Source organism: Accipiter gentilis, chromosome 8 (genome assembly GCF_929443795.1).
Source record: "Accipiter gentilis chromosome 8, bAccGen1.1, whole genome shotgun sequence".
Taxonomy (NCBI): domain Eukaryota; kingdom Metazoa; phylum Chordata; class Aves; order Accipitriformes; family Accipitridae; genus Astur; species Astur gentilis.
In genome coordinates, this window is record NC_064887.1 from 44,505,015 (window position 1) to 44,518,279 (window position 13,265).

Genomic DNA, 13,265 nt, shown 5'->3' on the forward strand with positions numbered 1-13,265 from the left:
CTTACATGCTTTTAAAGAATTAACAAAAAGATTATCTTCCCAATTTCTCAAGCTGCTAACAATTCGTCAAGTTGAATTTAAATTGCCTGAAGAGGTCCTTCTCTTTAAGGAATTCTTATTTTTTAAAATCCCCAGAACAGGAGAAGCCTTTGCTGGAAGTTTGAAAAACATTTTTCATATTAGAGACTATTCTAAACTAATAGATCACTGTAAAGAGACAGCCATGGAGATGATTTTTCAGGAGCACCCAAATGTTAAGTACTACCTTCTGCCCCTACTTTATAGTGGGGGAAAGAGCAAAGTCCAGACTTCAAGCCTCGTGTCTGATCCCTTTTGAGACTTACAGAGAGTAGGCACCTAAGTATCTTTGAGATCTGAGGTCAAGAGGCTTCTCCAAGGTGATGTGAATCCTGTTATAAGCAAAGTCCCTTAAGTGCTGATATCTTGTCTCTCTTTCTCTTTCCAGCTCCCACCCACTCCAAAATTTGACTTTTCCCCCTCTGATTCCTGGAATAAAGGTAAAGTAACTTCTCACCAAACTGTGAAAGGAGCAAGGGGCCAAGAGTGATGTAGCTTCTACCAGTCTTGTTTCAATACTGTCCTCCTAAATTGAATGATTGAGAAGGAGGTGATAGATGTTACAGTCTGGTGTAAGAAGCATTGGGACTGGGACTAAAGCATATTCTGCTCCAGGTTTTACCACTAGCACGCTGAGTGACTTTGGACTTAATTTCTTGTTCCAACTGTGAAATAAGGAGGAGGATGTGTGCCCATAAACCTGTCTGCCTTTTCTAACCAGAGGAGCTGGTGTTTCTTTTACCTACAAAGCTTGCTGCCCACCTGTGCCCCAAGACAGGCATGCCTATGCTATCCTACAATCTAAGATTGAATGTTTTGGTGAAGTGTTTGGGGAGGCCTGTGGCCACCACAATGAATAGGAAGACTTTAGGTACCAGTGAGTTCATCAGCACCGGTAGTGATCAGTAGAGCATAAAAAAGTAGAGCATAAAAATAAATGATGACTTATTCTTAAGAAAGGTGAACCTTTGGTTAAAGATTGAAGAGTTTATAAACTTTTCAGATGCTTGTATTCTGAAGTCAGCCTCTGACTTTTCAGAAGGCATGAGTAGTCCCATTATTATTAGAGTTTTAGAGATCTTGCTTGAAGGCCAAAGCATGCTATAAATACCTAGTAAGTTAATTTATAGTTTTTTTTATGGTGCAGCAAAAAGTCTTCACGTAATCGTGGGAAAACATGGTCCACAAATATCGTGACACGTCCTGCATCACTCATGGAGTCTGTGGCAAGGCCACAAATAAAATGGAACTTAGCTCAGTTCTTCGTTTCAGTCTTGTAATTGTCTGTTCCTCATACTGGTCCTGAAGTTGGAATTTCTGTGTCACAAATGCTACTGAGACAATAAAGCTGTATTTGAACCAAGGATCATTCAGGCCTTAGTGTGTTTCAAAGCTTCTGAGATAAGAGCTAGATTTTTCTCTGTGTTTAAAGAAATCTACAATGCTAGAATAACAGGAAATTTGGCGTGAATGATGCTCTTCTTGGGATAATTCTTCTCTGCTTTCCTTGCAGGAGTGCAGACAGTCATGTCTGCCTTGTCTGTAGCTCCCACCAGGGCCTGTGAATACACTGTGGAAGGCTGGAAGTTTGTGAAGGATCTTGTCAAATGAACACGTTCTCCAGGGTTCATGATTCTCTCCATCCTATGTTGTCTTTGGGATGATGCATAGTCCATCCCTCTAGAGGGCAGCTCAGCCATGCAAGGGCTACAATAAAAGGCTTTGGAACTTCCATTTGTATTTGGGTTGGTTTTAGCATACAGGCTGCAATAATTGCTTTCTGTCTTACCAGTGATCAGAGGCATCAGCAGAGATCATGGATCAATTGTAATGAAGTGATGGCCATATGCTGAGGTATAGCACCTGTTCTGAAGCTGCCAAGTTTGCTAGCTAAACAGATTCTTCTGAAGCCGAATTAGTCTTGAAGGTGAATGCCATCTAATTCAAAACAAGCCAACAAGACTTAAAAAAAATATATTAAAAAATCCAAGCACTTGTCTTCAAGCTAGCTGAGGAGGGAGTACCTCTGTCAGACAAAGCACATTATTGATGTGAAAGCTGCTTCCAGGTGGTCTGTGACTTGTCACATGACTGGGAGTAGCCAGTACTAGTTGCAATACTTGTTGTTGATGTCAGGGTGTAACAGAAGGACGTTTATAAGTCTGTGATGCAAAACTCTAGAAAGCCATAGGAAACTTTTAACACCCCCTGCCCCCAGTCTGTTCAGCCTACGGGCATCGCCAGTGTTTCTAGTACCTGAGCTCGAACAGCAAAATTGCAGTACTGTTTAACTTTTCCAGCATCTGATCCAACTATCCTTGGATGCATAGTCAATGACCAGTAGCACTGTCAAATTTACACCTGTGTCTGAATTCTCAGCTCCATAGCATAGGTTATTTGGAGGCAAGGGTTTAGGTTTTAAATTTTACTAGCTGTTGGCTAAAACTAAGTGGACTCAGTTTGTGTCTTGACTCGAAAAAGTACTCTGTCTGCTGGCTTCTTTAAATGTCTGTAAAATAGGGCTGGAAGTACCTTTAAGATACTGGCACCTTTGTGTGTAAAGCTTTTTGTCAACTGAGCAAGAGAGAAAATGGAAATGGGAAGGATGTCCAATCACAGCAGAGTTCTCATGGAAGGCAGAATGAGGCTGAGGGATTTCCTGCTTTATCTAAACCTAGTGCCCTCATGAGGAATTAGGCTGAGGTACCCCAGGAACAGAGCCCATTGAGTGCAACTATGTCTTTTTGTATTATAAGTTCTTTGCAAAGGAACAATGCTATTCCACAGCTGAGGTATGAACAAATATATGAACATGAACTAAACTAGGAGCTGGCCACTGAATAACTTCGCAATCTGTGTGGATGTTTTTTCATTTACTTATTTTTTGAATGCCTAGAGACTTCAAGCTGTGTTTTCCTAGCAGACTTTTTCCTAGGTTTTGCATGCATAAAAACAGAAATGTGATTTTTTTTTTTTTTTTTTTAAAAACCAGAAACCTTGTTTGCTGATAAGAAGCAATACAAATTGGGAGATGGGAAGGGAGTTTCCCAGAAAGCAAGAATATTCTTTTGCTATCCATCTCTTCTTCCACAGGAGATGGATAGCTCCTCTGAAGAGGAAGAGAAGCAAAGATTACAGCACACTTCTCAGTTCCCTGCCAAAATGTAAGTAGGTCCAGAAAATGCTGAAAGTAACAACTAGCTGTCAAATCAACACAAGATACAGGGTAAATTTCACTCTGGCAGGGACCATCGTGAACATTTAACTGTGTATCGGGGACATATGGACAAGAACCAGTGTTAGCAGCGAGAAAATTGTTTGCCTCTGTAGAAGAGGCACTCAACACTTTTTTGGTAGAAGTGTGCAACATATAGTTAAATTAAGCACTGGGCAGAAAGTGGTTTCCTGGCCGCTCATTCCTGCCATCGGTTTTCTGAGGATTTTTTTTTTTCACGTGAGCAAAATGAGTGTCCATATCACGATGGATTAGGTACTAACATTTTTTTCTCATGGTAGAAATACTAGTGGGCACATGCAGGCAGGGATGAGGATTGCTGTAAAAGCTAGAGAGGTGTTTTATCAGAGTGGTGATTCTAGGGATGGAGAACAAGGATGTAGCATGGCAGGTTTAGAAGTCAAAGTAGCTCATTAGCAGGACATGTACAGTAATTCATTACAAAATAGTTTTGATGTATGTGTTCAGTCCTGCCATCTGTACCCCTCCCTCTCAAAGCATTAATGAAGTAGCTGGGAAGCAATTTCCATAGCTCCTACAACACTGTGGCATTCTCTGCATTGTGAGCTGTTTGGTTTGGTTTCCCTAGAACAGGCCATAAACTACATCTGCTGTTAGTGCATGTTACTTTTTAACCTCTCCAGCTATGTCCAGGACATGAAAAGGCAGGAAACAGAAAAAGCCAATCAGTTATCTGCAGTTGTCTCTTACCTTTGCTGCTATGAAGGGTTCTTGCAAAAGGAAGACGGTATCAGTTGCTGCCAAAGTGAGGATTGTCAGAAGTGTAATCCACCGGCATGTCCAGAGGACAAAAAAAAAAAAAAAAAAAAAAGACACGTTAAAGGCCAATTCTCTGCAGGCTGGACTCCAGAGGGAGTCCAGGAGTCACATAGCTTGGACCTATCAGGTCTTGAAGGTACATGTCTGCAAATTCCTTTCAAGTGATGCAGACTTTGTCATAGACCTTTGGAGCTGCCCTTCTGTACATACCCACTGATGATGGAACACATCTGGGTGATTTGCAATCTACTACATTTTTTTCCTGAATCTAAGGTAAAGTTTAAGCAAGAGGAATTATACCAATAGACAGGTGGTTTGCCAGACTCATACTGTTCAGCGGCAGCATTGTATACAAGAAGTTCTGAATCTCGGCACCTTCACTGTGCTTTAGTCTCTCCTTCCTACTGGCATTTTGGAAGCTGGTCTGAGGTGGAGAAGCAAAATCCTTCACTGATGCTCACCTTCAAAATGGTAGTGTCTTCTAACTCAGTAAGATCTAAAATGGAGTTGCCCACTCTTGCTCTGGATCCATCTTCATCCACATGCCTGGCAGATGTGAAGCTTTTCACAGCAGGCCATCTTAACCTCTGCAGGAGGAAGCTGGTGCCCACAGGAACTGTGTGGCATTGTAGTAGCATGCCAGTAGAGAAGTCAATGGGCTAGCACATGTGCATGCATGGCCTAAGACGATTATACAAGCACGGGGAGAGTAATTGAGCAAAGCGTATGTGCATGAAACATTTGGCTAGCTTGCAGTATGCTCCAGTTTGTGCACTGTGCATATGTTAATTTTAATGGTGATGAAAACTTTCCCAAGGTTGGTTTTCAGTCACAGCCAAGTTGTATACAAGGAGCACTGATGGCCTAGAGGGCATCAGTATTGTAAAATGAAGTTACAGATTTATTCTGTGTTTTTAACCCTTTGCAACGGGATTGTGGCATGAGGTTGCAGAAGTCATCATGACATGGCATAGCATCAGTATGAATCTGTTCCCCCTTCACAGAAAGCATCTGCGCATATATCGGATGGGCTGTTGTAAATATACAGCTTGTAATGGCTCTGTCCTCGGGTCCCTCTTTGTCCCAGAGCTGCTGCTCATGCTTCCAAAACTAGGGACAGAGATTGTCCTTGCTCCTGGCAGCAGAGGTGGCATTTCTCCCACACCGATGTGCTAACACAGTCACATTGTTTTAGTCTGTCCTAGTTACAGAATGAGCCAAGACACAGCTACAGGACAGGAAATAGGCAGGCCTAGTTATGGAGAGTGGGATGAGTGCTTACTCAGATGAGGAAGCAGATTTAAAACACAAGAAGGCAGAAGGGTTTGTGGGGGGTTTGTTTCCTTTTTAAACAAGTAGTTCTATGACAGAACTTACTGCCAAGAGATTTCAGAGGATTTGGCTAAGGTATAAATAGCTTTAGAAAGTGCTTAAGTTAATTCCTGGGGTATGGGTCCATCAGTGGCTCTTAAACCTAATGGTCGAGATGGAAGCTACAGCTCAGTAAACCTTGGAGTGCCAGACACTGGGAGTTTATCACCTGATGAAGGATTGCTCTACATGCACCTTGTTCCACCATATTTTTCTTTATGCACCTGCCTCTAAAAAAGAAAGAATACTTAGCAGGAAGGACTTTTCATCTGACCCAGTACATCTATTCTCTTATTACATCTTGAAGAGAATGTGTACATTCAGTAAGGGACTGATCCTTTCACAAAATTGCTGGATTTAAGTTGAATGTTCTTCCAAGTCTAGTTTGTGACCTATAGAAATAATTGTAGGTAAGACAGGGTGTTAATCAGATTTCCTTTGCTGAGCAGACTGATGTCAGTGGCAGTGTAGAAACTGACTTGTTAAAATAGTACCCGTGCTGTAGCTCACAAAATCGTTGAGCTTAGAAAGGACCCCTCAAGATAATCTAGTTCAACCTCCATGCTCAAGCAAGGTCAGCTAGACCAGGTTGCCCAGGACCATGTCCAGCCAGGTTTTGAACGTCTCAAAGGATGCAGACTCCACAACATCTCTGAATGACCTATACCAGTGTTTGACCACCCTCACAGTAAAAAATTGTTTTCTTTTGTTCAGCTCACCCAGTATCTTTTCTCTTTCTGAACATGGTGACACTGGTACTGCCAGAGTGGCCTGGTGCCACTACACCAAACAGTTCTGGAATAGCTTCCTCACAAAAAGACTTGGCATTAGTGGGTAGGTCTAAAAACTCCCTAGTGCGTTTTGTAGTTGTGTACTCTATTTTTGCATAAATATCCAGTCCTCCTTTCCGGTTTTTAGCTTTTTGCCTTATAGATGTTTATGACTTTCACAGGCTACCTTTTTCTGTCACCAGTTACCAAGGACTCTGGCCGTCTCTAGCGGACCTGTCCTACAGAAGGATAGAAAGTTTACATCTGCCAGCACTGTGGCACTAAGCAGGATTATGGGATGCTTCTATCCCACTTCCAAACTTACTGGTATCTTTTCAAGCCCTTAATATCTCTGGCTACACGTGGGGAGGAAAAAAGAAAAGAATGAGGGAAAAAAAGAGAAGAGGAAAAGGGCAAGCAGCTTTTACTAACCCCATTTAAGCAGATTTGTTTCCCTATGCTGGAGAAAGGATAATTGGCCTTTGGAGCTGGTGCAGAGCGTTTCTTCAGCTTGACTGTTTAGTGTTCTCAAAGGCCCAGTCTATCTTCTCTTGACAGAGTTCCCCCCCTAAGGTTTGAGAACAGCTGTGCCTGCAACAGAGATGCTGACTGGAGCTATTCTCAACACAAACCAATTAGGTATTACACACAACAGTTGCAGTGATTAGTATCTGAGAGGGGGTTCTTTTTGAATGGATGTTTCTGGGAGGGAGCTGCAACCTCCAGGGAATGGTTTTTGAGAAAAAAGCAACTGAACAAGGCATTTCTCAGACAGTCTGACCCAGTGACTTAAGCATCAGGTACAAATGTTACTTGTGGCCTGTGATTCTAACCTCAAATCCCAGCACAGGCTTGTAACTACGTGTTTCCCAATGCCAAATGATTGCTTGCTTGATCTTGTCTGCATTTTCAAAAATGATGCCCATTTTCCCCACTCCTAACAGGAAAATTTCACTTTCAGAACATAGCTTTTAATGTCTCATGCAATTCCAGTCATCTTTTACTGGAAAATTTTGGATGAATGTATAAAGCACTGCCTTTACAACGCAGTGGGAGGGGACTACAGCTCATTCTGCTAGTAAGGGAACATACCTGCACTGTGCTGCTGCTAATGTTAAGTGGCACAGGCTCTGATTTGGCTCACTGGCAGCATAGCAGCAGGGACTGGAGTTGTTGCCCATGTCACTCTCCCCTAGGTCTACTATTTAGTGCCAACCAATGGGATGATCCGTTTCTGAAACACAAAAGGAAAGAAAGTAAAGCATGTGGCTGTAGGGTTGATGGCATTGCCAGACCCTTGAACCAGCAATTGTGATCCCAACCAACCCTTGATGCTCAGAGCATTGGAATGTGCTCAAAGTTGTTTTTACCATGTGCACCAGGTGAATGAGGGAGAGGGGAGTGACACACATTTGTGTGTGTTTGTCAGTTTGTGTCATGAAGCATTAACTCTGCTCAGTCTTTATAAAAGAAAAGTAGTATTGCTGGTCCAAACAAAAATAAAAGAGGCCCAGTCCCACAATATGATAATTCTTTTGAAGTGCTGAAGTAATTTTATCAGCCCTAGATCCCCTTGTTCGCAGTGCTTCTAGTGGAGTCTTTCCTTGGTTCCCAGTCTGAAACTGAATATTCTAAGATTAATCATTTTAAGGTTCAGAGAACAACCTTCTGTTTCTGGAACACAGGATGGTCTCAAAAGTCTCTAGGCTTAATTTTTTACAAAGAGAAATTGCAATATTTGGCTGCATAAGACAGAAAAGGTCATAAGGATCATACTTTGGGCAGTAGCAGTGGGGAATTGGGTCCTCTAGATTCTACTTCCAGATTCTGACAGAGAATAAAATGCAAGGCAAGACAAGACTGCTGGCTTCCATCCTACCTTTCTCACTGCTTTGTGCACATCTTTTGGTCATTCACTTTACTTTCCTATTGCAAAGTTTCCCCAAGGTAAAACTGTTTTAATAAACAATGACAAGAGTCCTAGTTAAAGCTTTCAGAGTTATAATTGCTTGAGGTCAATGTATAAACAGTACTCTTGAATCGCAAGAGAAGAGATAAACAAGTGTTCCTTCAGTGCTCAGTATTGTTTTCTTTCAGTCAATCATTTCAACACCCTGTCAAAGAACCAGAGTCTTACCTATGTCACTTTCATGGTGGAAGAAAAAAGTTACCTGGAGAATTGTCCTTGCTACTGAATCCTCTAGCAGACTCCACGTGGTATGTACCGTCCTTGGTGCTATTAAATCCTTCAAAAGAACCATTTGTTATGGAGCTGTGGCAGAATGATCCAGGCTCACCTGTTTTGTAGTGGACATCTAAGAAAAAAAATAACAAATTGAAATTTCAGTGGACACAAGACAGGGGGGACACGGTGGGGGGACACACCAAACAAACAAATGCCACCTTTTCCAGCTGTGGATATACCGCTGAATGATATAGTTCAACTTTTTTGTCTGGGTTAGGTAGGATTGGCAAGCGCATCAGAATCTCAGGGTACAATGCAAATAGCAAGAGTAACATATAAAGGATACCAACAATAGCAGTGGTGTTGGGTGGGGGTGGGGGTTGGAGCACTGTGATCAGCTCCCAGTCTTACAAAACTGCATTCCATATAGTGCTTGCTTTACTAGTGAGGGGGCAGGGGGAGAGCACAGGGGAAGAGAGGAAGGGGGATTAGCTCCTAGTTATCTTACAGTTCAATGCAATAACATTTGCCTCCATTAGTTCCAGTACCATAGGCTTTCTGCAGCTGTACAGGCACAACATCACACTTTGGCTTGGGAATTTAGTCAGTATCCTCTCTTAAGGGATGATAAATTGTTTGTTTCCCTCTTTGTTGTGAGCTCTTCCCTACAGATCTATAGGCAACTCTTGTTTTACTTTTAGCCCTTTATCTAGTAGTCCCCCGTTCTTCTGTTCTTTCTGTCATGCAGGTGCCAGAGGCTTCCCCTTATTCTAGAGCCTTGATAACCTCTATCAATACCCCAGTTTCTTCCTTGGCTTCCCAATGCCAACTGCCCTTGAAGCAGCACAGCTTTTCCAGCAGGAGTTTCTGTCATGGCTACCCACGGACACACACCAGAAAATAACAGAGCTAAGATACTTGTGCATGGCTGCTATTCAGCAGACTGGCTCCTGCGCATGCTGGCAATTACAGTACATAATCAAATTAACTCTAGTGGTGAGACAGGAGCTATCTGCCTTTTTACAGTCCAACGAGCTTGCTGCAGCTTAGGCAACCAACTTTGAAAAGCAGCATAGCTCACATAACAAATAGCTCAGCTAGAGATGCACTAGAACAGAGTTTACTGGAACAGAGTAAAGGTCAGTGTGCATGGGAAGCTGAATTTACCATTGACTACCCTTTCAGTGCTCTTTGGTAAAACAGAGGACTTAATTTTCCAGAGCAGTGTTTAATTTTTACTTTGCAAACCAAAGTAATAAAAGAATTGTCTCCAGGATGGCCTCTGTGCTTATGTTCGAGTCTTTTCTGAAAAAACTTAGCTGCAGCTTGGATGTCCCAGAACATAAGGGGAGAGGTAGAGTGAGGTTCAGAATTCCAGTGAATGGTTCTGTGTCTTCTTCCCCATGCCGCCAGGCGAAACCTACCACTAAGAAAATTCTGACGCTGTCATTGAGAGAGTCTTCATCTCTTTAGCTTTTGCTACAAACAAAATGTAATCACTTTAAACAAAGCATGGTCTTGGTTTACGTACACACACTATGTAAAAATAGGTAGAATACTGCACCTCTGGTATGCTTGGAACTTTAGTTCTCCATGCTTTTAGTGATCTTCTGTACCACTTTTTTTCCCTTTGATGATTGCTTTCTAAAGCTTCTTCATTGCAATATGCTTTCTCAGTGATATTTTATGAATGATCTTAAGTAATTCAAGTTTACTAAAAAGAAGAGGAAGGTATGTACAAGTGAATACAGTTCTTTTGTACATCAGCACTTAGTAAGCATCCTAGTTTGGCTTGCACAAATGCTTCAGTTGCCTTCTCAAGGCAAGAGAGTTGGCATGAAGTGTACTTTCTCATCCTCACAGTTCCTGCAGCATTGTCATTCCAGCACAGTTCCCAAGAAGCACAGATGACACCCTGCACCACCAGCATCTTTAGTACGTGTATGAAGTAAATGTGGATTATGGAGGGTTTATGCCATTTAACTATGGCATTGGATTAGTTAACCAGACTTCCAAAGTCAGTGAAAGCCTCCAAAAAGGTTAGGAACTGTTTCCTTCTGCTGATGATAGAGGCTAGGCTTCTGGTGTAGATAGAGTAGGCTGGCCTTTTAAGAGCTAGATGCTGTGAAAGTTCCTCTATGCTAACAGCACAGACCACTCATTCTGAGTCATGCAATACCAGGTCAAAACCTCGCACAACATTTGGAGATGTTTTTCCCTGTTTGGACAGAGCTGTTAAGTGACTCAATTAGCTAGCCCCAGTAGAGTATATCTTCCTTTGCGAAACAAGCAGCAGCTGACATAGTGAAAGCTACATTTCACATTGCTATAGCTTTCAGAGATCAGACAAACATAAGCAAGAACATTCTTACCTGAACTGCCAACTTGAGAGGCCATGACAGCAACACGAAAGCAAAATACTGAGGGACAAACATGGTAGGGCAAGCAGCTCGCTCTGCTGTGCTGTTGTAACTAGATTTTCTTCTTGGAGAGCACAGTTAAATTGGAAATGGGCACGTGCTCAGGATCTTGCTTGCATGCTTGTTAGCATCAAACATTCTCTTGTCTGCAGGCCAGGTATAGGTTTCATGTGTGAGCTTGAAATTGTTGGGGGATTACCATTTGCCATAGTGCCCTGAATGCTAAAACACACCTGGCTTTTGCTTCTCAGTTCGTAGGATTATTCTACCTCCTCTGAATGTAGTTATTTTGTTTTTCTCATCACAGAGTTGGTGTGCTTCACTTGGTTTCATTTTAAGTAACAGAAAGGCTGGGACTGGTCTGGAAATTGTCCTTCCATTGCTGAGATAGATACCCAACAAGTTTGCAGAGTCAGTAAGGTTAATGAGTAAGGCAGGCATAAGCAGTATTAAAATAACTTGTTTGGTTGGTTGGTTTTGATTCATTTAACAGACTTTTTAAAAAAACACCAGAATGATCTTGGTGACATTCATTAGAACTACCTTGAGGACTCTAGCCTGCAAAAGTTCAATGAGTGAAGATTTCTTAAAATCAGGGAACTCACATTTGTGTTTGAAAAAAAATATCCTATGCAAATCCAATTTCTGTCCTATGGAAACCTGAATTAATCAGTATGGTTATGTTTTACTGTGGGCTTTACGCATTACAACAGTTGATTACAGCAGTAATTAACCAGAGATGCAACCTGCTTACAGCCATAGTGGACATTCCGAGATTCTGCTAAAGTTGGGTCACATTGTCTCTATCCTGAGTTTATTTGGAATTAGGGAATAGAAGGCAGCTGTTTAGCTTTGTCTCCATCTATGCTGTGTGGATTTTTTTTTTTTTTTTGATAGCCTATAGAAATCTTTGCACCAGGCAAAAAGCAAACCAAAACCAAATGAAACCAAAAAACCCACAACCCCAAAACCAGAATTTGTTCTGATCGTTTCTGTGCATTGGATTTAATAAAGAGTGGACAGATATCACAGCCACTGACTCAGGTGCCAAGGTTTGACTGATTGGCTGCTACCATATCAGAAACATGCATGTAGTCGGTGCAGAATTAGCGGGAAATGCAGTTCAATTAAAAACCTGGTGGGAAAAAAGCCTTCATCTTAAAAGTATGATGTTCAGATGCAGTAAACATCATAATGAGATAATAGAGGCTCCAGTTTGATTGGTTGTTTGTTGTTCCCCCCTCCCCGGGTGGTCAAAAAGGTTCTTTTATTAGAATAACAGCCTACCCAGATGATAAAATACCTTTGGAGTCAATCTCTAGGTTGTTGATGCAACAGTCTGGGTCATAGACACAACTTTCTTATCTAAACTTCTTAAGTAGTAGACCAGCAGATAGCACTGTTCCTCATGCTTATAAATGACTGTGTGGTGTTGTAAATAGAGCCTGCCCTAGCTGGAGGGGAAATCTCATAATCACTTTTGGGATGCTATGTACCTGCTGAGGACAAGAAAAGATGCTCTCCTTAAAGCTACAAAGGGACAGGTCAGTTGTGCTAGAGCATCACATTTCCATGCAATTCCTGCAGAGAAGTCCAGATACAGTAATAGGGACAGCCATAAGTGGGAATGATTCACTTGTCCTCATGGTTAATGGTCAATGATCTGAATTGGGAAAGGCAAAGCAGAGCAAGTCTGGGGGTATCGCCACTCTTTTCTTTCTCTGTATCAGAGGTGATCATTTAAAGGATGAAAAGCAAGGAGGCACTGGATTCTAGCCAGACCCACAGAATTATTACAGTTAGTTGCTACTAAGTGTAGCAGTCTGGAAATCTTTCTGTTTGCATCCCTAGTTTGTGCTCTTGAACAAATGACTTAAGTCTTTCTGGGCCACAGCTTCACCATTAAAACAAAAACTAACTTTCACACTGAGGTTGATGTCAATGTGATCCAGACAGCCTCAGGCAACTCCCCACTGCAATCAAAGAAGCTTTTTAGAACGTAGATGATTTGTCCACAGGGATCCTCCTCCAGTGTGGCAAGTCTCAACCCTGATGAAAAAGACCTGTAGAGTTTCACTTTCTGTAACAATGCAGGCTGTAGGAAATGAATGAAAAAAAAAAAAAAGAAAAATCTTTGGGTAACTGAGAAAAAAACATCTCTGAAGACAGAAATAAACCAGTGACCTACTAATGAAAGTAACAGGATTTTTTCCTCTTGACATCACAAAAGCCATCTTTGGTGGGAAACGCTAAGGCCATGTTGCTCCAGAGATGACTGCACAAAGACTAATTATAAGTGACAGATCAATTGCACCAATCTTCATCATGTTAGTTCTCAACACATTCTTAAAATGATGCTGAAGCACAGCCAATGGCTGTTTCTAATCTACTTAAGGAAATTATGGTTTGCTAGGTACAACTACTGG

At 41.8% G+C, this 13,265-nt stretch overlaps 1 protein-coding gene across 3 annotated transcripts in view; it reads left to right on the plus strand.

Moving 5' to 3' along the window:
- MICOS13 (mitochondrial contact site and cristae organizing system subunit 13) overlaps positions 1–13,265 on the plus strand; it is a 32,326-nt gene that overhangs the window by 1,904 nt on the left and 17,157 nt on the right. The window contains exons 3-4 of one of the 3 annotated variants that reach the window (XM_049807655.1): positions 467–518; positions 1,592–1,810. In XM_049807655.1, the coding sequence (XP_049663612.1) occupies positions 467–518; positions 1,592–1,689 (150 nt within the window). In that variant the 3' untranslated portion in view covers positions 1,690–1,810. Of the gene's footprint in view, positions 1–466; positions 519–1,225; positions 1,337–1,591; positions 1,811–13,265 lie in introns of those variants that run through there. The other 2 variants (XM_049807658.1, XM_049807656.1) reach the window with 2 other exon arrangements.